At 46.5% G+C, this 23932-nt stretch overlaps 5 protein-coding genes across 6 annotated transcripts; 3 read left to right on the top strand and 2 right to left on the bottom strand.

Moving 5' to 3' along the window:
- Window positions 1-159: 159 nt before the first annotated feature.
- On the top strand, window positions 160-8311 carry H257_11149. 2 transcript variants are annotated; one of them, XM_009837988.1, is made up of 6 exons: window positions 160-264; window positions 314-1059; window positions 2491-3381; window positions 4318-5479; window positions 5973-7231; window positions 7912-8311. In XM_009837988.1, the coding sequence occupies exons 1-6, from the start codon at window positions 186-188 to the stop codon at window positions 8227-8229; spliced, it is 4455 nt and encodes a 1484-aa protein (XP_009836290.1). In that variant the 5' UTR covers window positions 160-185; the 3' UTR covers window positions 8230-8311. The 2 variants fall into 2 exon arrangements, with proteins under 2 accessions (XP_009836290.1, XP_009836289.1); XM_009837987.1 differs by lacking the exons at window positions 160-264; window positions 314-1059 and adding an exon at window positions 1318-1339.
- Window positions 8312-13178: 4867 nt separating this feature from the next.
- H257_11147 (hypothetical protein) lies at window positions 13179-14901 on the bottom strand. The gene is made up of 2 exons (XM_009837985.1): window positions 14525-14901; window positions 13179-14465 (listed from the first exon to the last, which is right to left on the bottom strand). Exons 1-2 carry the CDS (start codon window positions 14812-14814, stop codon window positions 13700-13702), a joined length of 1056 nt encoding a protein of 351 aa, XP_009836287.1. The 5' UTR covers window positions 14815-14901; the 3' UTR covers window positions 13179-13699.
- H257_11148 (hypothetical protein) lies at window positions 13193-13715 on the top strand. Its single transcript, XM_009837986.1, has one exon. It carries the CDS (start codon window positions 13251-13253, stop codon window positions 13590-13592), a length of 342 nt encoding a protein of 113 aa, XP_009836288.1. The 5' UTR covers window positions 13193-13250; the 3' UTR covers window positions 13593-13715.
- Window positions 14902-15643: 742 nt separating the features above from the next.
- Window positions 15644-17596, top strand: H257_11146 (hypothetical protein; the record flags this gene model as incomplete). The annotated part of the gene is made up of 7 exons (XM_009837984.1): window positions 15644-15750; window positions 15819-15859; window positions 15928-16122; window positions 16171-16327; window positions 16386-16668; window positions 17113-17184; window positions 17255-17596. 7 exons carry the CDS (start codon window positions 15644-15646, stop codon window positions 17594-17596), a joined length of 1197 nt encoding a protein of 398 aa, XP_009836286.1.
- Window positions 17597-22166: 4570 nt separating this feature from the next.
- H257_11145 (hypothetical protein) lies at window positions 22167-23547 on the bottom strand (the record flags this gene model as incomplete). Its single annotated transcript, XM_009837983.1, has 4 exons — window positions 22167-22425; window positions 22512-22689; window positions 22798-23119; window positions 23170-23547. 4 exons carry the CDS (start codon window positions 23545-23547, stop codon window positions 22167-22169), a joined length of 1137 nt encoding a protein of 378 aa, XP_009836285.1.
- Window positions 23548-23932: the final 385 nt, after the last annotated feature.

The raw sequence follows: 23932 nt of genomic DNA, 5'->3' as shown, positions 1-23932 counted from the left end.
GATTTGCCACCACGTGATTGGCTGTTCAAAATAACTTGGGTTCAGTATGTCGGAGTTAGGTAATTCACGTTGAAAATTTCAATATCGTTTGTTGGAGGTTCTGTCGCAGGAAGTATGCATTTATAGAGTATTGTACGACCATTTTCATTCATTTTTACTGCGGTGTCCGTCCTTTCTGGCGCTGGATGAGCAGCGACGGAGGACCTCACGCCGAGAAGGACCTCCACCACCAAGAGGAACATGTCGTCCCATGGGACATCATCGGTACCACCGCTGCATCCACCATGTCGTCTGATGGACATTGCATGCGTAGCTCGCGAACTTGCTGGCCCGCCGCGCCACTTCCACGATGACTTTTTGCAGGCGCTCCAACCTTCGTTCATGGAACTAGCCGCGAAGAACAGCATGTTGCTGTCCGATCAACTGACGCACTTTCTCAGTCGAGAGTTCCCATCCGATGCTGCCCCATCCACAGGATACGCAACCTATGCGCGCCGCGTCGTGGAACACATCCATCGCATGCGCATGGAAGCTCCCGTGTTCACGTCGAACGTTGACCAAGATGCATGCATAAAGCACCCGAGCACGATCTCCAACCAGTACATTTCATTCATGGAACTCAAGACGGCGCTCCAGATACCGTCGATGATTTCCCATCGACTCGCCACCCTCGACCCGTACGCGTTGTGCCCCAGCGTCATGTCGCCTCCTCCCGTGCATCATGCTTCGTCGCTCCTCCGTCCACGTCCGTTGATCTTTCCACCTGCACATCATCCCTCCAAGGCGGCGCCGAGTCCGCGCGATTTCCGCGCCAACGTGTGCAAGCGCTCACGGAAATGGCTCGGCGGCCCTCCTCGGCCGCGCATCCTCGTCGTCAAGGGCGATGTCGTGGAGCTGTTCAAGAAAGGCGACAAGAAGAAGGCGAGCAAGACCGTCCAAGTCGCGTCCATCGACACCATCACGTCGTCTACCACCTCGTCGTTCGAGTTCACACTGCGCATGAAGGATGGCACGACGCTCGTGCTAACGTGTGATTCTCGGGAATCTATGCGTCATTGTGTACGTGCCGGTTGCGCTCATATTGCCTTGGAATACATATATTTAAATATATATATATATCGTGAATTATTGCTGGAAACTTCCATAATGTTCTCGTGGTTTTCGAATCGATATTGAATGATGGAATCGCACTGGAAGTTCTGATTGGCTGAATATATTTGTCTTTTCTAAAAGAGCCAATCAGAATCGCTGAAAAATACTGACTTAGCCAATAGTGTCGATTATGATTCGATTGGTCGGCGGCGAGAGACAGGGTCTGGAAATTTGTACCAAATCCACAGTATGTATATATTATATATATATAGAATTTTCTCTCTCGAATTGTACCTTTCTTGTGTGTGATTTGCCTATTTCAACACGATAATGTGAGAAATACAACGATATTCTCAAATTTTTACTTGCAATATGCGATACCGTTCACTAGTTATGTGTGTTGTTTGACCCTCATGTGGATACGTACGAACTCGACAATGTGGCGGCTATCGCAATCTCAGCTTTTACCAAATGGATATTATTTTTCTTTATTAATATTCATTTAATACCACACATAGAATGCTAGAAAACGGCGCCTCTTTTCAGACCAAACGACAGCTTTTGTGTGTTTGGCTACGAAATGTGACATACTATATAATTTGATACAATATACGTCGATAATATCTTTACTGCTTTCTGACTGACAAAAGTATTGAAGTGTCGAATTTGTACCCACAGGTTATTATCCAGCAATTGTTCTCCTTCCATCATCACATCCAGAGGGTCACATAATTTCCAAATATTCTTTATTGTCAAATATTTTCCAAATATTTTTTATTGTCCTGTATTTTCCAAATATTTTTTATTGTCCTATATTTTTCAACTATTTTTTATTGTCATATATTTTTCAAATACTTTTTATTGTCATATATTTTCCAAATATTTTTTTTGTCATGTATTTTTCAAATATTTTTTGTCACCTCCCCTTTGAAAAGGGAATTCTCAGAGAATATTATCTTGGATATCAAATTTTCTGAATACTACGTACTTTTGACTGTCTGGCTCAATCTGCTTTCGAAACAAACGATTGTCATATATTGCCATCTTTCACAAATATATATAATAAATAGTCCATTGAACCACTTATTACTTTATTTCGGCGAAAAATGCACGTGTTTCGGGGGGTTTATAGTAGCAAACGACGCTTGAATTCTGCACCGTTGTTTTTAATCTCCAGTTACTTGTACTATATATAATAAAAATAATAGCAAAACCACCATTGTTTCATGTGGGATCGATTTCTTGGACACATATATATATATATATATATATTGGGTCGTTTCTATATATATATATATATATTGGCCTATAGTATTTCTTGACATCCAAACAATCGCTCCCCGTTGTCCAATTACGTTGAAGTATGTGAATCATATACTAAACAAACGATAAACGTAGATGGCGGAAATCGCGACCACTTGCCTCGTGCATGCCGCCCTGGACACGGGCCAACCGGCGTCGGTGCTTTCGAAATCTGTCCTCAGAAGCGGCGGCGTCTCGCGCTTCTTGTCGTCATCCACAGACGTCATTGGGGTCATGGCGGCGAATGAGAAGAGCTTCTCCCGCGTGGCGGCGTTGGTGGCGGCGGGGGCATCCTGCCGTCCGCTGCTTCGGTGGTCGTTTGCGTCCATGTTGTTCTTGACTTCATTATCGTCATCGCCGCCGCTCCATCGTCGCAATATGCTCGACTTGTTTCTGCAGCATCAGTTGCCTCTGGATGCCGTGGGGGATGATCATGATGGCGGCGGCGGGTGGTCACTGCTGCAGTACCTCTGTCTTGTGCGAAATGTATCGAGTGTCGAACGGTTTCTCACAGAGCTACGTACCCACCATGATCATCAAGGACATTTGCTGCTACGATGTCTTGCGCATGTGAATGCTGCCAATGACTCGGTGCTACATATCGTGTTCAAAACCAAGTCGACCCCATCGCTCCATCAGGACTATATCGACGCAAGCGAACGCGGATCCACTAGTATCGTCAACCCCATCCTCACAACAGTATTGCCAAGTCCGCCGCGGCAAAAAGAACAACAACATGAAGATGTAGATGCTGCTTCTGAGCGGATTGGATGCCTCTTACTCCAAGCTGCCTTGACCACCGTTCATTGGCCGATCGAAACGTCAAACCAACCGAAACAGATGGACTCGTACCATCATGAGTCTTGGGTCAATCAGTGCGATGGCCATGGCGATACATTGCTACATGCAGCCATCCGAGCTCGAATGTGGACATGCGTCGACTTGCTCGTCAAGTTGCATGCGTCTCCGACCGTTGTGGACGCTCAGGTATTATGTACTAGAAGAGTTTTTAGTTTTATACCAAGTTTTCACACCCTTGCTCGTTCGTAAATTGGGATTCGCTGTATACTAACGGCCTGTTCCAAGTAGATATTTTTATTAGCAAAATGACAAAGTGGTTCCAATTATTGTCGATTTTATACAAATTTGGAGACGGGGTGCAATCGAATTGCGCCGACCAAACCGATCCACAATATCGATCTGATTGGTTCAATTTCATTTAGAAGGTTTTGATTGGCTAATAATATTGAGCTCATCTGAGGTAGCCAATCAAATCGATCTAAATTCCAACGAGAAACCACGCCACAACACGAAAATTCACTGGAAAGCACAATACAGTTTCCTACGTTTTTTACCTGTTCTTCTGCGATTTTACTATACCAAAAATAAAATAAGAGGTCCTTGACATCTTTTTCTAAATCGTGAAAAAAAAGAGTTAAATCGATTTTGATTGGCTCATGCTATTTCTGAAAACTACGTGGAACTCCCCCTAATCAAACGATACCAAGCTATTGGCGAATCCAATAAATAATATTATTTTATATTAGATTTTAATAATATATTATTCATTTAATAATAATATTTTAGAATTTTCTAAAATATTTATTATTAATTTAGAAAAAAGGTTCTACTAAAAATATATTTAATATTTATTATATACGATTTGATATATTAGTGAATAGGTGCTATTACTTTAACTATTGAAGAAATTTTGAGTGGATTTGATTGGATTGGCTCGGATGACAGGAAAAAAGCACAAGTCGATTTAACCAATAATCAGAACAATAAACTCGAGCAAAATGATATTTCCATATTGATTGGACAAACCTGTCGAATTTTATATGAAGTTTAGATATAGCGAATCATCCACATTTTAATATATATATCACGGAACTAACAATAATATATAAATCTGTCTTGTAGGGCAACACGGCGATTCACTTGGCATTAAAAGCACACGCCCCCACCGCCGTCATCTGTCGACTCATTCGATCGTCCACTATGAGTCGCCGACACCCCCCCCCCGCCGCCAACAATCATAGTAATAATCCTGCCCAACCAAAACCAATCCAAACCACCAGCTCCCAAAGAGGATTCGAACAGCGCGATCTACATGGAGATACGGCGCTGACGCTGGCTTTACAGACTCGCCATGAGCTGGTCGTAGTGTGTCTGCTCGAACATGGCGCCGAGCCCAACCCTCCTCGTTCAATTCCTTCATCGTCATTATCATCATCGGCGGCCACATCCGACTCTCCGCTGCATGTTGCCATCAAGACGGGGATGCCGGTTGCCGCGCGGGCGCTGGTAGAGCATGGAGCGGCGTGGCATGTTAAGGACTGTGAAGGGTCGTCCCCACTCCCTTTAGCCATTCGATACGGCATGTACGCTTTGGCGTACGATCTCTTGATTGCAATGGCCACCAATCAAGAAGGCGGAAACGCGGGCAGCTTGTTTGTATGGGTGGAGGACGAATCGGTCGTGGGGCTGTGCTTGAAGGCAGGACAGCTGGAAATGGCGGCGCTGGTGCTGGATATGGGCGGCCTACGAGCCCTCCAAGAAGGGTTGGATATGAACAAGAAGCACGAGAGTGTGCTGCATGATGTGATGAAACTGCGTATGTCGATGTTGCACAATCAAGAAGCAGACGGAGAAGCGCAACCCCTCGGCAGGCGAAACACACGACCAACGCCCAATCCACTACTACTACGACGACGACGCGTCACGAGTACTAGTAGTACTACTACTACTAGTAGTCATGGTTTGCATCACGCGTGGCCGGGGGGTAGTTCACACGACTCGTCAAATGCCCACGACTATCCCCCACCGCCGCCGTCTGCCCGTACAAAACGAAGCCGCGCTAAAAGCAAAAGTGACAGCGATATCCTTGGCACGTTGCAGACTACTTGTAATGTCGGCGACTGGACTCACCCGTGTGTCCATGACGGCGGCGGCGGCCGCGGATGCATAATCGTCCGTGTGCTCGACGGCATGATCCTCGGGCTACTGCAACAACTGAACCCGTGTATTTGCCTCTCTAAGCCCACCACTACCAGCACCACTACCAGCAGCACCATCGGTCCAGGTATATATATATATATCCACATTCTTCGACGTGTTGGGAATTCGCTATACCATTCCAAGCAATATACGCGTGGTGTGTTGTCTGATCAGTATGGAATCATTTTGCTGAGTTCGTTCTGATGATTGGTTGAATAGATTTGGTTTTTTCTGTAAGAGCCAATCAAATCATCCACTCAAAATCGGATTAGCCAATAGCGTCGGCGAGATCGGGTCTGGAAATCTGTATCGAATTATCCATGGAAATATCATGCATATATTCTGATTGGCTGAATATATGCTTGTGTCCTTTCAACAAACTAGCCAATCCCAAAGCTCTTAAACACGCGAGATTCGAACATTTGATATAGTATCGGAAATCTCTCTCTATATATATATATATACCACAGACTCCACCATACATAGAAGTTTGCGTTCCCTGTTAGTAGATAGTACTATAGTTAGTACACTACGTCGGACTTTCGAGTACTATATACTAACCAAACCCACGATTGTAGACGCCGCGTCATCACCCCACAGCATGTACCATCGCGATTCGGGGGGGGGATTTGATTGGTCCATGGACTACCCTCCCGACTGGTACACGCCGTTGCACATGGCGGCAGCGGGCGGCCCACGGACCAATCAAATTCTCCGGTGGATGCTCCTGCAATTAAACCCGAAACAGCCGTCGTCTGCGACACCGTGTCACGCCATACTTGGGTTTCTGGCGGAGACAGCACTTGTGGGGCCTTTGAACGAGACAGTGCTGCACGCTGCCATCTCATCTAGTTTTTCCACATGGGATTGCCGGAATGCGCTGGACGTGGTCGATTTTGTCAGTTCCTTGGCGTGTACTGACGACGACGACGACGACCGAGGGACGAACCATGTGCTGCTGATGCAATTCTTGAACGCTACACGAACAGACGGCGCGTCGGCGCTGCATTTGGTCGTCGAGAAGATCATGTCCATAAAGAATAAGTCGTCCAAGATGATGGACATGTTGCATCGACTGCTACAGATGCATGTGGACACGGAAGGATGGAATGCGGCGGGTCTGACGCCGCTCCAAGTGGCGATTCAACATGGCGGCGGCGCGGCGATACTGGAGCGCATGTTGATGGACAAAGGGGGTGGATGTGACAAGGACGGACGCGCAGAAGACGGACGTGTGCCCCTCATGGTGGCGCTGCAAGCGAACAACGCCCATGCATTTCACATGCTGTGGGAACGCGGGGCCAACGCCAACCTGGTCATGCCGTACACTCGACACACTCTATTATGTACCTATCAACAACAACAGCAGCAATACCATGATCCCAGCATTGTCGACGCGATGATTCAACGAGTTTTGGTGGCCAAATCATCGTCGCAGGAACAAGAGGACTGGACTAGCCCATTGCATGCCGACGCTGCGACACGGTTACCAGATGGACGGCGGACATCGGCGGCTGAGTTTCGATCGTTCGATCCTGTCGACACGATTGGGATACCAGAAAAGGTGGTAAAGCACAAACAAGATGTGTCAAAGCAAGCGTGGGGCGTGCTGGCAAATGATCGCCATTGGCACGACTTATCAAGTCGATTCAAACGAGAAGAACACTCGACGCTGCGGTTGGTGGCAGTGGAAGCCAAGCAGCAGGCGCGGACATGGCTCTCCAAGCGCATTGGCAAGCAAAAGATCTTGGCGGATGCGCTCGTGCTCCGGCAGCAACATGTGGCTGAGCACGGCCGGGTGCTGGATGCTGCCATCGCGCACGACTTTGCTGAAAAAGTACGTCTACCTTGTATTTGATACTATATATTTATTTATTCAGTTATAGAGGGCCACACAACAATTTGATATAATTTTATCGGACACGTATAATTTGATATATATATATATATCCGTCAAATATGTTGAACAGAAAAAAGTATTCCTAGTGTCGAATCAAGGTGTGTACCATCCATCATGCTATTCTATCGATAGTTTTCATGCCGTCAGTCATGGCATTTACAGAGGTCATCACACATGAAAAAAATAGTTGGTCCCGTCCCATTTGAAAAGGAAATTATACTTATTCTCTGTCACAATAATAGTATATATTTGCTGACATGGCAGCCAAAGTAACCTTTATTTTCATTGTTGATTCGTCATATATATTGTTTGATAATGTGATTTGGATAGATGTTTGTAATATATATTGTTTGATAATATGATTTGGATAGATGTTTGTAATATATATTGTTTGATAATATGATTTGGATAGATGTTTGTAATATATATTGTTTGATAATATGATTTGGATAGATGTTTGTAATATATATTGTTTGATAATATGATTTGGATAGATGTTTGAAGTATATATTGTTTGATAATATGATTTGGATAGATGTTTGAAGTATATATTGTTTGATAATATGATTTGGATAGATGTTTGTAATAAATATTGTTTGATAATATGATTTGGATAGATGTTTGTGGATAAACACGTGGCCGACATGGTATCCGAAGCCAAACTCGAAATTGAACGCGAAAAGCAAACGCTGATGTACGAAATGTCGGTCCAGGACGACGAACTGCGGACGATCGCTCGACACGGACGGACAGTCCAAGGACAATGTACTAGTAGTACTAGTACTAGTAGTACTAGTAGTAGTACCCTGGGTACGTCGACGCTACTGCATCGCTTGGAATTGTTTACCCGACAGAGGATAGATGACGAAACTGGTGACGAAGTTGGTGACGAGTATCTCTTGCCTCTTGATTATGCCCGCAACACCATGTGCTAAATAGAGTGTATGATAAAATCGCTAGTACTTATCGAAGCTGTGAAACGCAACTATATGTAACACAAAGTCCGTTTGATCGCCCAAATTGACTGGATTGTTGAAATCACCAAGAAATTAATTAGCAAACAATAAACATGCAGTACAGTATGTAGTAGGAATAATTATGTCAGACAGAATGAAGAGTGATATATTGTACTAGTTAGTACATATGTATGATTGGTTCAAAACGAACGAATATATTTTTCATTCGTCGACTTTGATATTATTTTATATACTAGTATATATATATATATATATCAGTTTTTCGACGGAGGGTGAGGGAAATATATGATCAAATTCGTACAACGAACTCGATGGAGCTGATGCCTATAATCGCAATGTTATACGATCGGATTTTAGTTCTTACTTCACCTGATCGCATATTGATATGAGTTTATTCTAAACTGGAGCTAAATGGACAGAAGGATTTAGCCAATCAGATTGCAGGAAACCACCATCCACGTCAAATTAGTGTGTGACTTCAATTAGTGTGATATCACGACACACACTTTTTACATACAAAATTCAGTACAACGAATCGATCGATGGATTTGGCGATTCAGCACAAAAGCCAACCAAATTTTGGGTAAAAGAAAGACAATATTTGGTGGTGATTTGGTCGTCAACCTTACTCTATGACTTTTCTTCGAAACGCATTTCATTATGCATATCATGGCGTGACTAGAATTTAAGCAAATACATAGTAGCACACAAAATTGTCAACAACTTGGATGTAATATTTGAGACAGCTACTTTCAAAGTCACCCAACATGGGCTAAAGTAAACCGATCAGCTCAAGACTCATTTAGTGTGTTTTCAAGTATTTTCTCTACAAAATGACGCATTAAACAAGTCGCTAAGAGACATATTGGTTGAGATATTTACTGCAAAATAGGTTATATTTACGTGTTTTGGCTACATGCTACAATGTTGCAATCGCCACATTTCTAGCCTTGAACGATAGCCCGCAACTCACACCCCCATTTTGGCCCTAATAATATTTCGGAAATTTGGTTCAAAGCAATTCGAAGAATTTGGTTGTCACTACATAATTTTGACTGTCTGGATCAAACTGATTTCGAAAGAAACGCGATGATTCTCCGATTTACATGTCGAAAAACGAGATAATTGGCAAAATATTGAATTCTCCAAAGTTTGGATCGACATATTTTTTTATTTTTTTTGCTGATTTCTCCAACATATCAAAGATTTTGGCGTTTTCTTTGACATCCAGACTACTCGCCCTAAATAGATCAAAATATGAATTCATTTGGGCCGCTCTGGTGACACAAATATGTCTGAAAACAACTGGTCGTTTTGCAACTTTTCAGAAATATTGTGACATTTGTTTTCAAACGACAGGTTTTGTGTATCTGACATATACAAAAGTGGCATAATACGTCAAATTTTTACTCTTTTCTGGCAGAAAAAAGTTTGACCTGCAACCATTGTTTCCAGCATGTTAGCTACTGTATTCCAGTCATAGCTCGCATTCATCATGGCATCCAAATATTTTTTTACAAATATTTTTTTCTCACCTCCCATTTGAAACGGCAATGCTATATATTATTTGACATCGAATAAATTTCTGTGGCATCCAGACTCGGCGTTATAATTTAAATTCTTCGAAGAATATATTGTTAACTATGACAATCGACCTGCAATATTATTACTTGGAAGTATTACTATGTATGCTGCCAATGACGACGGTTGAATCCAAGAGGAAATCATTTATAAGAGTATTGTCGATTTGATACAAATTTGGGGAGGGGGTGCAATCGAATCGCGCCGACGAAACCTATCCACAATCGATCTGATTGGTTGAATTTCATTTAGAATGTTTTGATTGGTTAATAATTTGAGCTCTTCCGAAGTAGCCAATCAAATCGATTTAAATTCCAACGAGAAACCACGCTACAACACGAAATTTCACTCGAAAGCACAATAGAATATTGTTGCTTTCGAGTGTTATGGCGTGGTTTCTCGTTGGAATTTAAATCGATTTGATTGGCTACCTCAGATGAGCTCAAAATTATTAGCCAATCAAAACCCTCTCAATGAAATTCAACCAATCAGATCGATTGTGGATCGGTTTGGTCGGCGCGATCCGATTGCACCCCCTGCCCAAATTTGTACTATCAAATCGACAATATACAATCGAATTTTTCTTTACAGCGACACCGTTTCTCCTTGTTCTACTGTCGCCTGCTTGATCAACCCGGACGTTGCCGCGAGGAACGCCAGCCGCCCCGGCATGTCCGATGGGGTTGCACTCGTACTAGTACTAGAGCTACTAGTAGTAGGACTAGCATGGCCAATTCCTCCAGCAGTAGGCCACACGCCGAGCCATTTCCGAGCCAGGGCGGCCAATCTAGGAAACATGTGCTGGTGGTGGCGCCACCACTGGAGCGGGTCGTCGATGCCCCCCGCGACTGTGACAAAGTACGTTGCGCACTCATCCTCGAGGTCCATCGGACGCTCATGGTGGAGGCTAGTACTACTAGTACTACTACTAGTAGTATTCCCCCCCAACGCTTGTGTCATGTACTTGTTGGGGGTCGGGAGCGGCCGACATTCTTGGAGCAAGCGGTGTTTCAGTTGGCTTTTGTCTTCATCAGTGGGGCAATGCGCCAACGTCGCCGCAACGCTCGGATGTAGCGCCGAAATCCACAGCAACGCCGACTCGTCAATGTAATTTGCCAGCAATGAGTGCAGAAATTGCTGCGTCGATTGCAGATGGGGGAACGCCATCAGTTGCAGGTCCAGTTGTTGTGGCTGGCCTAGTTGTGGCTGGCCTTGATGTGGCTGGCCTTGTTGTGGCTGGCCTAGTTGTGGCTGGCCTAGTTGTGGCTGGCCTAGTTGTGGCTGCAGTTGGGGGGAGGGGGGGGGCCATCCACGAGATGCAAAAAACTCGGCGTTGCTAAGATCATGCACGAGTAACTTGACGACGGAGAGAAGCACGGCGGTCTGTGGAGGTGTCGGAGTTGGTTGCGAACGGGATGGAAGCATCGACGCGACTTGGAGCAACGGCTCTAGCAACATGAGAAACCCGTCCAAGATAGTCCAGTCCATATCTGATACATGGGGCACGGCGGGGTCGTGGGTAGCGTCGAGGTAGGCGGCGACTGCTGGGCGGAGGTGCTGCCACGTGTACAGCATGTGATAGGTGGGTTGCCACTGCGATGGGCACGCTACGGGAGGAGTCGGGGTATTCGACTTAAACGCGTTTTTTGTTTGAAACGAACTGAATCGATCCAGGGTTTGGCGGGTGGGGGTCGATGGGTTAAAGTACTGCGCCAGCGCGGCAATTCGACTCACGAGCGGCGGACATAGGTCGAGATGGGGGGAAGAAGTAGAGGAGAAGGGGGGGGCTTGATATCTGCGATACAGGGAGGAGGGGGGGTCACTTGGGGGAAAGAACGACGAGATGATCGTGTTAAAGAGGTGGTCGAGGCAGCCGAGGGTGCGCACGGGAAGGCCACGTGTGTCCATATCTGAGACGAGAACCGAAATCTGCGACAAGGGGAGGTTCCATTCGTGGAGGACGTGGGCTAAAGATCGGTTCAAAAAGTCGACGGGAAGGGGGGTCACTAAAGGGAGGGGCTGGAATGCCAGGGGAACGTGGCGCCACTCGAACGAAGTTTGTGTGACGTGGTGCAGCGTCCATTCCAGGTGCGGAATCTGCGATACAGTGAGAAGCACGACGTGGCACGACAGGCTAAAGCACGCCGCCGACGGGTGGTCCAACGATGCCATCACTGCGTCGCGGCGCTCCATATACAGCTTGTTCAGGTGGGACTCTAACATGCGGCGACTGGGTACTGTGAACTGACCAGGACAAGCTTGAATGGCATGCAATAGCTTGAGGAAATGAGGATTTTCTACCAGGTCCAATGCACTGGACGTGGCCGACGCGATGCACTCGACTAGATGGCGCTCGCAGTCGAGGATGGCGGGTGTGGATGATGAAGGAGTAGTGGACGGAAGGGGCTTGAGCTTATCCGAGGCGCGCATGAGCTTCTTCACGTACAAGTCGACGTCGGCGCGATGTTTGCTCTTGACGTGGCGATGGAGGTTCTGCGATCGGACGTAGTCGTGCGGAAAGCAGTCGTCGCAGAGATGGCAGTAGAAGTGCGACGCATCCCGAGATGTCCATCCTGTGGCCGGCGGCGGCGCGAGTCCCACAGGCGCCACCAAGCTCACGTACATCCAGATCTCGGGGCGATTGATGTGCTTTACCTTGAACAGCGAGATAGGCCCGAGTTTGCGCGAATGGAACGTGGTCGCGTGGATACCACCGACGTTGTGGCCGGTGTGGGACGTATATGTCGAGGACGGGAAGATGCTGTGGATGATGTCACCACGGAGCATGGCGGCTGTCGTTCGAGGTGGCTTGATGGAGCCGTCGTCGACGACGCCGGGGTCGCAGGTTGCTTTCCGCTTCCCAGACAACACATCAGTCGTGTCCATGGCGCGTTGCGTTTGCGATGCCTGCAGGTGCTGCGGTGCCGAAAATGACACTTGTTGGATCTCCCCCAAATGCTTGGACTTCATGTGTCGATGGAGGTTTTGCAGCCGAGTTGAGTCGTGGGCGAACACATCGTCGCACAGGTGGCAGTAGAACTGCGGCGCTTCCTTGGAGGAGCACTCCATGACGTCCAGCCCAGGCGCAACGAGACTCGCATACTCCCAGATCTCTGGCCGCGAGATGTTCTTGAGCTTGAACACTCTCAGATCGCCATGCTTGGCCGAATGCAAGGGAGTCGTCGGAAGTTTCCCCATCTCGAATTGACTCACTCTCTCTCTCTCCAAACAACTACAAATGGAGATTTTAGTGAAATTGTGGCGAAAATTTGAACAGATTTTGCCAATTTGAGCATTCTGATGTCCAATCAAAGCGCAGCAGGTACGAAAGAAGTTGTGAATTTTAGCCAATCCAAACGTTGTTCCATCAACGATCATTCCCAGTTTCGAATCCCAGCATGCTTCCGCTGGTGCGCGATGTGTACAAGCGGGTGCTTGTGGTCGGCCGCGACTACCCCCTGGGCCTGGACTACGTGCGTGAGAAGGCAAAGGCGGCATTCTTCGACCAGGCACACTTGACAGCGGACAGCGACATCAAACGCGCGGTGCACTATGGTCGGTGGAAGGTCAAGGAGATGGTAGGTGTGATCCAGCTGAAAAAGTATCGCGCGATGAACCAACGGTACACTCCTGCCGACATGCACGTGCTGTTGCGTACGTTGCACGAGGAAGCGGTTGCGTCACTGTCCAAATCTGACCCTCTCGACCGCACCAACGACCCTCGGCCAGCATCATTCTGACCTTTGGCCACTCTGTGACATTTACAATCCTATACAAGTATGACCAAACGCCGCCGTCTCTATTGCGGTATACTAATAAATAATACTATAGCGTACAGCTGCTAGCTCTACGCCACCATGGGAAGGGCGGTGCATTGGATGTTCACGGGCTGGCCGGTGGCATCTCGAACCAACGCCACCGACACAAACACTGGCTTGGGAGAGGTCCCAGGAGCTTGCCACGTCATCTTGGTTTGGGCGGAGCGACCATCACCCGCAATGATTGTGGTCACAAGGGACTGCATCTTGTGCACATTTGGCAATCCCACGCACAGACCGTACAAACTGAGGCCCATACTGTTGGGAAAGTGTTGGAGAAAGAGATGGCTTGCATGCACCAAGGACCCGTCGAGGCGGGCGATGGCCGACGGGACGCTTGCATGCAGAAACACTTGGTGGAAGGATGCGGTGGAGTCGGCGACGAGCTCTGGCATCCAGAGGTACTCGATGGAATGAGGATGCGTTCGAAGGGAACGAATATGGAGGTCTGCAGAATCCATGGGGTCGTTGGTGAATATGGGAGGAGTCGTAGTGGGGATCGAGTTTTGGTCCTTCTTTCCATAGGTACATGAGATACTGGTTGGTTGAGACGAAGATGGTGTCATTCGAGCATGCGCATCATATTCGAGGGCAGCAATGTACTCGATCGTGGCTTGCAGGATGCTGTGCTTGTCCTTCTTGTTCGTAATCAGCCCAGCAGCTTCCAGCGTGGCCTTGAGATGGTCGAACTGACTGCCTAGACGCAAGATGCGACGCTGTTCTCGAAGGTTATGGCGCTGTTTACGAGATACGTCGGCGGTGGGAGACCGTGTGCTCGTCGGCGTGTGGCTTTCCCTGCATGTGTCAAGCATATTCTTGAATGAGTGTATGGAGGAGGAGCATGGACAACGTACGATCCAAAATGGTCTGACGGACTCGTCGACGATGAAGGCGGTCGGTTGGTTGGCATGCTGAGGGGACAATGATGATGGGGTGTTCCGCCATTCTTGTCGACGACACCGAGGTTGATGTGCATCGTCGGAAACGGCGTGTGCTGGTCGTGCTTCTCGTCCTTGCCACTGCAAGTAGTGCTAGTACTTGGTCTCCGGGATGATCTGGTTTCCATGATAGGGCCATACGAGCTCGTTGTCGACGAGGCAGGAAATGTAGTGTTGCCTGCTGTTAGCACCATCCTTTGCTCCATGACTGTACGTGGTCACTACTGTGTACTGCTGGACAGTCAGTGAAGTAAGTGATCACGCCCAAGCACGAAGCAGACGCATCTTACGGCAACAACCCACTATGTATGTGATGGGGATTCGTCGAAGTAAACGTCCGTCACATATGTAACTTCGAGGGGACGGAAGACATGTCCATTTTCGAACGACCAAGGTCACGATGGGCAGCGCATTTCACTTGCCGAGATGCGTGCAGGATTTAAGGTACTTGATTCATCTACCGTTCGAGAGACATGTGTTTTGCGGGTGAAATGCATTAATGCCCAAAGTCCTCGCGATCAGCAGAGTCCCGCGCCCGATCACATGGCGTCCCTCCCAACTCGACGCACCATATGACGCAGATTCAAAGCATACTTTAACGCAGTACAATGAAATCTCAACCAAATCAGGGCTTTGCTCCTATACCAGTATTACAGGTACTTTCATATTTCTGTCGCATGTCCAGGATATTGGTACGTAGCTGTAAACACAAAAAATGCGCTTTGAAATGACTTGGAACTATATGTGGACGACAGTTTTCCACCTTGACATGGTACTATTCATAGCCGTATTATTGGGTAAGTACTTAAGTACTTTTTGTTGTGGTACAGTAAGTACTTTGTCACGACTCTTTGGGGGATATTCGAAGTTCGAAGTAAAACCGCTTCGCCTTCAATGACAGCAATTGTTTGATTGGATAATAAGATTATCATTTTGGCGAATCAATTCGTAGGAATGTAGTGTAAAGTGATTGGCTGAAATGATTGATTTTTGATTTTCTAGTCCAATGAAACAAGTGCTTGACGTTTTACTATAATGTCGGCGGCAACAACAAAGGCGGCACTGGACGCGCTCCTTGTAGACGGTGGCGATGTGTCGAATGTGACAGTATATGGACAGCTATCTCGGAAGAGATTGCTTTCGTACGTGCTTCGTATGCATGAGGACGTGCTGGACCATGGCGATCCTAACGATACATACCGATGGATAGGCGTGGACTTATCTTCGGCGACTTGCTCTTGGCCGACAACAGTACGTTTTCATCATGATGATGATGCCTGAAGGAACCCTCATTGATCGATATCGTATGAACGATCTAGCGCTCTTGAACTTTATGGTGCGGTCGGCGGAAGGTTGGTTGACCAAGGAACAAGTCGTGGCACTCAAGTTCGCCATGCATCTTGGAGACTTGTTGACGGCGCGAGGGCGGCTAGAGCGGACGGCGGGATCCAACCAGCTCATGTTCGTTCTGTTTGAGTGTTCTGTGACAGTTAGCTGGGAAAGTGTCCATCCAGGTAGGTGTCCATCGCCCGTTGACTGATTGACCTCCATGTTCCCCGTAGGAATCGCATATTCAAGCGACCAGTCCACGTTCTACACGAGCGCCGACAGCGGCTCATCCCAGACGAATATGGTGACATTGCAAGGAAGGAATGCATGTAAGCACCACTTTAACAATGCCAGTTGCGTGCGCGGGGCCGAGTGCCAGTTTTTTCACGGGTACCAGTAGTACAACTACTAGTCCTAGTATGACTAGCCACCCACCTCTGTTGGATAGACACCCTGACGAGTACAACGACTTGCGCAAGGAATGGCTGGCCAAGCGCTTGCAACTCAAGCAAAAAGTATCTGCGATACAGGGCGACACCCACGACCCAGCGGAAAAGAAGCTCAAGCGCGCTCGAGCGCACGTCTTTTGTGATTGGATCGTTGCTACATTTGGACAGAAATGGCTCCAGCAACGCGGCGGTGGCACCGTGTTGGACGTGGCAGGCGGGCGGGGTGACCTTTCATTTGAGCTCTGGGCCAATCACAACATTCCGTGCACGTTGGTGGAGCCGGTATTATAGTCGTTTTAGTGAGTATTTAGGCATTTTCGTGCTGATTTCCCAAATCTATTCTTTGTCCTGACTTTTTTGTACATGTACTACCATTATTCGTCCAGTATCACACTAATTGAAGGCACACACGACTACTGTCAAGGTAGGGGGGGTGGATAATTTGATTCGTGTGCTGGGTTTTGATTGGTCGATCGATATTTGGTAGTGCGTTTGCTATCACACAAATGGAAGTTACCCACTTTGACGTTTTCCTGCAATCTGATTGGCTAAATTCTTCTGCGAGCAGTACATTTAGTTGGTCGTGTCGATTTTTATGTATTAGTATTATTCTCCATGGCGCTCCAGTTTTTCAAACGTGTTTGTTTCGCGTTCGGAACGCTGTTTGGTTCCCGTTTCAAACAAATCCTGCCACCGTATGTCACGTGAATTCGAAACGTTTCGTAGCGACTGCGCAAGCCGCGCAAACAACACTTGAAAGCGCTGGCGGCCGACCCCGGTCTCACGTTGCCTCGTCAAGTATATATATATATATCCATTCCCTCGCTTTAACGACCATATTAATCACTCATGGGTGTTGGTATACTAGATCCAAGCTTGTTTGGATACAACGACCATGGTTACCCACAGCAGTACCTTTGACTTAGCGACGTTGGTTGTTGGGATGCATCCAGATGAAGCCACCGAGGTGATTGTGGACATGGCCCTTCGCCTGCAAAAGCCGTTTGCAGTCGTGCCGTGCTGTGTGATGAGTCGGCTGTTTCCTACGAGGCGTTTCGAACACCAAGTGGTCGCCACGTACGATGTGTTTGTCCAGTACCTCCGTAGCAAACACCCGAACATGCAAACCACGTTTTTGCCGTTTGGCGGGAAAAACCAAGTGCTGTACATGCTGCCTTGCCACTACGAAAGTCCTCCGCCAAAGATATAAAACGCAACGAAACGTCCCGTACAGCAGAAGACAACGTTAGGACTATTAGTTTTATGCTGTACTACTGTGGGTACACCCAAATATATTTGTGGACTTGAGAGTCATTTCGCCAAATAGGTTTTGAATCGATTTAATCTTGTACACGCTATACTATACAACGATTAGTATAGATATGGTTTTGCCCAATGCGGAGGAGTCAAACGTTTGGATTGGCAGAAATTCGACTTGACTACGTGATTTGATTGGCTCAGGTGGTTCGTTAATCGATTCCCCTAACACCGAGGGGCGACAGTGAACTACTACGTAGTAGTCAACTGTGCGCTTGTACGATAACCCCTGTCGATGCTGAATTGGACCTCTGAACGCCACCAATTTTCACAGTCCTACGTCAAATGGCTGATGTGTCCACCCTGCTACAGTAACACCGCCACCACAGCCGACAACATCGCATCGACAACCAAGTCGCCCCGATTCTGAGGGCGGTGATGGCGTCATCAGCACGATGAACGAATTAGTGAGCACCATGTAGATTGTTTTGTTAGAGTCCACGTCATAGTTGGCTCATCGTACGATAAGCTCAAGGGTGTACCTCTTTTTAGACGAGTGAGATCCTTTGCGGCGTCGAACTGCGAGCGGCGTGCGCATCGACATGATAGATTTCTACTGTAACGTTCGATTGAATATGATGTGATTGTCGTCATGTTGGATTCATTTGGTGCCGCACTCGTAGCAGCTATACGTATACAGTGCGGCGGCGAATCCGAATAAATCTCATGGGTGGGGAAATTAAGATTTATCCCTGGGACTCGCTGTTATCCGTACATTATCCGAATAAATCTCATTCGATGAATCCTGCGAGTGGAGTTCAAGCGCTTTCTCCATTAACGTTAACCATTATTCTGTGATAATTGACCAAGGGACAGCGCGTTGATCGAGCTTGTGCAGCATAAAAAAGTGTATCCTAAACTGCTGTTCCACTATATGATGCATATAATTGCCTTAGGGTTCGTCTGGTAACCGGAAATATTGCAATATTCAAGCCCAAAACGCCATTTTGGGGGCGAATTCAACAAATATGATAAAAGTGAAACATGACTTGCTTGCAGAGGTTTAACCCAAATCCAATAATTCCACGTGGGATTTACTCGTTGAAGAGGTCCAAAACGCCACATTACAAAATGGACCTTTTACCTCCATTTTGAAAATGACATTTTGGTTAATCCCATTTTGCGATAAAATGGAATATTATTTTTGAAATGTTACCAGACGAACCCTTATCGTACACCATTATGATCTTACAACTCTGTGAAATCATAATATTCCTCAAAATATTAGGTTTAAGAAGGAGAACTGGACTTGATACCGGTATGGTCGTCCATGGACCCACTCGAGTGATGCTGCTTTGAAACGACCTTCAAGGCATTCAGAGAGTTAATGTATTGGCCCTATGAGGTAACTGGTTATCTATTCTTCTCCACAGCAATGCCCTCCAGTGGTGATCAAAATATTATTTATATTTATTCTTGCCCACTATCCCAGAGAATTATCTAATTTTTGGCAAACCAGCAACTTGATATTTATTCCACAGGAGCTGCTCAATGAATAATTCGTTCTAAAGTGTTCATTCTAGAGTGACGTCGTCTCACAAGAATAACATATTCAAATTAATCTTAATTATTTTAGTCATCATTGATTGGTGTTAACTCCATACTAGCCAATCCGATCGTCCAGTGAAATGTAAACGTCGAAGGTAGAGAGTAGTTTTGCACTCGGAAGTGGGCGACATAACGTGCTAGACCATACAGGTAGTGAATGATTACAGCACGGCGCATTGAGGCTTAATTCATTGAGCGTGTTACACCTACGTATTTGGGCCGAATCTTCTGTATTTACACCACACACTGCAGGCCCTTTCATTTCTGACGTTACCATATACAGATAAATAATAGTTCTGGCCTCAGAGGGTGTCGGAGTTCACTACAGTAATAGGGAGATTTCGGAGATGACTTCTCTTTTTCTTTTTCCGTAAAAATTGAAAGCAAAGTAAAAGCAAGGGATTTTATATCGACGATTTCGGTGATAACAATTTTTCCCTATCCGTAGACTAGATGGAGCAAAATTTGTGGACTTCGTGGATGATCGCCGATGTCATTGTGAAGTCGTCCCATGGGTCATTCGCCGTTGAAGCTTTGGGGCTAGTAGGGACGACAGAGGCATACGAAGCATTGAATTGACTGAAACTCATATTGTGTTAGTTCAGTAGTTCTACTATCTGTAGGACGTTCGGAAAGGCGTAGCTACGAAGGTAAGGAGTGGCTGGCATCTAAAGTAGCACACCTCGGCAACTGGCACCAAAGCGCCAGCTGCAGAGGAGTGCTTCTATACTAGTACTTATATAGTGCTTTTAAGATATCGTTGATAGCCACTGGTACAGCTCTGGCTGGATGTACTGCTAGGCGCGGTCGACTAAGCTGAGTACAAGTGTATACATGTGATGATTCTACGTCACTATGCATAAAGATGGAGGTTATCATTAACTTGTTCGCTCCCACCGCGCCTCTGATCGACCTCCACTTTATGTGGGTCATCCTCCACGCTTCCACCTTCCACGCTCCATTCGAAGTGCCGAAGTGCCAACAACAAAAAAGCGTTGCACCAAGTCAACAGATCTGGCCAATCATGGTCGAGGATTCGAATTCCCAAAATGGACCCATTTCATGGATTCTGGTACTAAGTTCCGGAGTTTTCCTCAACCCTATAAAGCTTCAGAGGTTATTTTAAGGATAAAGACAAATACTAATCTCCGAAATCTCCCTAATGTAACTACTCCTGTACTCAGTATGGGAATTGGTTTTCACAGTCAGCAAAGCAACCACGAATTATTCCAATCATTGCAAATACTTATTTCGTTCGAGGTTTCCAGAAAAACATATATTCTCTCCTTCGATAAAAATGAACTATTTATTTTTCTCATTCCAGAAAATGAATTACTACGTATTAATACTACCGTACTTCCCGCTCATCTGTAACCACCAAAATGTTTCAAATATAGTTACAACTTCATGGGAATGGCAAAAACCATACCACTGTCGTTTCCGCGTAATTCAAGTATTTTCATTGGTTAAAATGTTTGCCGCGTGTTTGAATGATTCAAACCACTTCTGGTTGCTCAAAGGCAGCCACAATCAAAATGCCTTCAGATATCTGCCGAAGTCGTTCGAAGTCTGGCCAACGGAAGGTCATCACACTGCGATACAAAGTTCGGGTCATTCAAGCCATGTGGAATGGAATGATTCGTGTAGCTGTATTAATTTGGATATTAATCCTATGATCTGTTGTACTCTTCAATGTGTTCCATGAGGACTTCCTTTACGAGGCCAATGCACCTATCGGAACGGGATCGCTTGGAAGCACTGTATTCGACTCTGTAGTCTTCTACAACTATCGCAAACTTGTTCGCAAACTTGTTCTTGCTGTTGACAAGTCGACGAGGCAGAAAGCCGACATGACAGAGTTGCTCTGCACCCACAATCTTGTAAACCTTGAGTGTTTCTTCGAGAAGGCCATCGTTTACTCGGACAACTTCACAGCGAATAACAACCACGTCGTTGACAGTCAAGCTGTCACCGCAAACCTCATGGGACGTGCAGCTTCTCGTGCCCTCACCACTCGAGCAACCAACGATGTCCACGGCCTTTAACTCCATACGCCACCCACACAGGCAAACCTTTTTTAACTGGTTACTTCGAAGTATTATTTATCCAATCATGGGGCACTAGTTACAAATTTATAGGAACGCCTATTTTGCTTCCAGCAGACTGGCATTATTTTAGTCTTGATAATTGTATCGGGATATTTTGTGGGTTACAGTTGTATGGGAAAAAATCACCGTTACAGATGAGCGGGAAGTACGGTAGTACTTCGTAGTACTTCTATACGGATTCATGCAATATGAATATATTCTTCTGGAGAATTATTTTATAATTACCACTGATGTCCTGTAGCTTGCACGACGCCACTCGTCGCTGAACTTCCGCAAGAACCGATGAAAGATGGATTGCATTGCTATTGTGTTTAGAACATAACATGCATTTGGAATAAAGCTTGAAATTTGACTCCTCAGCGTGTCGATTTGTATAACGTAGACGGGCAGTTTATGGGGCATGGAACAGTTTAACTTCAGTCAAATTAGTCACCGCCTGCACAAAATTATACACACGACCTCGGCTACGCTGCGGTGCGCGCAATTTTGTGGGCGGATGTTCTGTTGTTGCTCACTACTGTAAGGTTTTGTCGTTGTTGGAAAAAAAAAGTGAAACATGGGATTCGAACCCTCAACCTCCCGTTTCCAAGCCTATTACAGTGACACCACTCGCCTAAATCGGCACTATTGAAATGACTGGTGTGTGTGAATTAAATAAATACATTAATCCCTACTGTAATCCGTCTAGTCAGTCATTCAGTCTCTGGGTTAGAGGTTTACTAGACCTCTTGACGTATACTGGGACTGAGAATCAGGTGCGAGTTAGGCTACGGTGTGATACACTGAAAAGTAATACGAAGGGAACAATTAGTTTTTCGTTCTGTGACGATGCATCAAGTCTATCAAACGTTGTCGCCAGGGCAAGAACTCGGCATACTCGCGTTGGATGAGTTGGCGCCGCACGTACTCATCCTTGAGTCCGTCGTCGACGTCGGTCACGTCGATGCCCCTCAACGCCGCAAGCTCGTCCACACTTAAAAACCCGGTGGCAGGTCGAAACAAGTGCGACGCATGACTCACCACGCGTACTGAGATGTGCGAGGGCGATACCTGCCGCACCTCGGTCCTACATAACACCCACAGCGTCCATCCAATCCACGTTTAAACACCATCATCACACACACTAGTATATACAGTATACGGTGCACTCACCACGACCTCAAGTGCCGCTGCTTGTGCTGGGGGTGGCATACATGGACTTCGTCGTGTTCAACTTGGCGCATGACCATGATGAACCGGTCGGCTTCGATGAAGTGGCCTTGGAGCGAGTTCACGAAAATGCCTTTGGACGTCGTCGTGTGCAAGAGGCGTGTGTTGCCCGTGCACTCTTCTACCACCTGCATATAGTACATACAGTACATATAGTCAGTCACGTTAGGCACAATCAATCAGGCACGGTTGGTCCGTTGATTTGACTACCGATATGTACATTGTATACTTGCCGTGTCGTCAGGGTGAAGGAACATCACCGACTGTATGTTGGACTCGACCAGTCGACGAAACATGTGCACCGTGCCTGGACACATGCACTGCGTCGTTCCCAAGCGCCTGAACGGGTCAACATCGTCCGACATTCGCACGTCAATATGGAAACAATCCTCGTCGTCATAGCTCATGGCAGGAAGCAACGCGAACGGTTCGTGCATGTTGTGGTACATTTGCTGTGTGAGCCACTCCTTGGCCAGGTTTCGAGCCCTCGGGTCGGCCATCAACGTTGCACTGTGCCACGCATCCTCATTTCTGCGACAAGACATGGGTGGCTAAACAAAACGCAATGATCGCACTCTAGTATGGATAGCGAGAAACGTACCGGAATGTTCATCACGACAAAGCATTGCATGGCGTGCATGAGGGAGTGATACTCTTGTGTTTGAGTGACCAGTGACTGGCGATCGGTTAAGACACGATGGGCTTCTCTTTTGAACACTATGGCAATGGAATGCCACGACAACGGACCATCGCTTGCTTCACGCGGTGCCACCGACACTGGCCTGGTCGCTTGAATATCATCAAGGACCGACTCAAGCTGCACGAGCTCCGCTTTCATGGCCGCGCTGTCAGCATTCTTTTTGCCGCAATACTTGCGCTGTTTTTCTCGAAAGAATTGACGGCGAGCCAGAATTTTGTCGACAATCATGAGGACCTCGTCGGGGCTGGCGCTGCTTGCACCGCCAATGTTGGACGCCATTTTTCCTGTAATTCGGACGGAATTGGTGCTAACAGTGCTACTTCGTGGTATTGATCACGTGATTGGTGCAATTTTCGAATTTTGGAGTTGTAATGTTACTTTATTTTTATAACGGAAGTACTATTGTACTACTTCTGAATGCTGTAGTATTTGTGTATCTGCATTGGTTTTAGCCAATTAAATTGCAACCTATGAATTTTCTATCCAATCATTCTGCTTTTCTCGATTTGTTGGTGATTTCAACAATCCCCCAAATTAGGTAACGCATGAGTCGGACACCTCCATCAAATTATATATTTTGGCATCTTGGCAAGAATAGATTCACACAGGAATTCTATGCTCCAAAAATAACTTGTCACGGGCAATGTACTACAGTATACTCCCT

The sequence above is a fragment of the Aphanomyces astaci genome (genome assembly GCF_000520075.1).
Source record: "Aphanomyces astaci strain APO3 unplaced genomic scaffold supercont1.32, whole genome shotgun sequence".
Lineage (NCBI taxonomy): Eukaryota > Oomycota > Saprolegniomycetes > Saprolegniales > Verrucalvaceae > Aphanomyces > Aphanomyces astaci.
Note: the sequence above shows the minus strand (reverse complement) of the source record. Positions and strands in the feature narration are given on the sequence as shown.

Coding starts and splice junctions, on each gene's coding strand:
- H257_11148 (XM_009837986.1), top strand. CDS start 13,251: ATGCTTCCGCTGGTGCGCGATGTGTACAAGCGGGTGCTTGTGGTCGGC.
- H257_11149 (XM_009837988.1), top strand. CDS start 186: ATGAGCAGCGACGGAGGACCTCACGCCGAGAAGGACCTCCACCACCAA. Junction 1,060..2,490: donor GGGAATCTATGCGTCATTGT/GTACGTGCCGGT, acceptor CGATAAACGTAG/ATGGCGGAAATCGCGACCAC. Junction 5,480..5,972: donor CAGCAGCACCATCGGTCCAG/GTATATATATAT, acceptor CCACGATTGTAG/ACGCCGCGTCATCACCCCAC.
- H257_11147 (XM_009837985.1), bottom strand. CDS start 14,814: ATGGAGCAAAGGATGGTGCTAACAGCAGGCAACACTACATTTCCTGCC. Junction 14,466..14,524: donor CCGTCAGACCATTTTGGATC/GTACGTTGTCCA, acceptor TGACACATGCAG/GGAAAGCCACACGCCGACGA.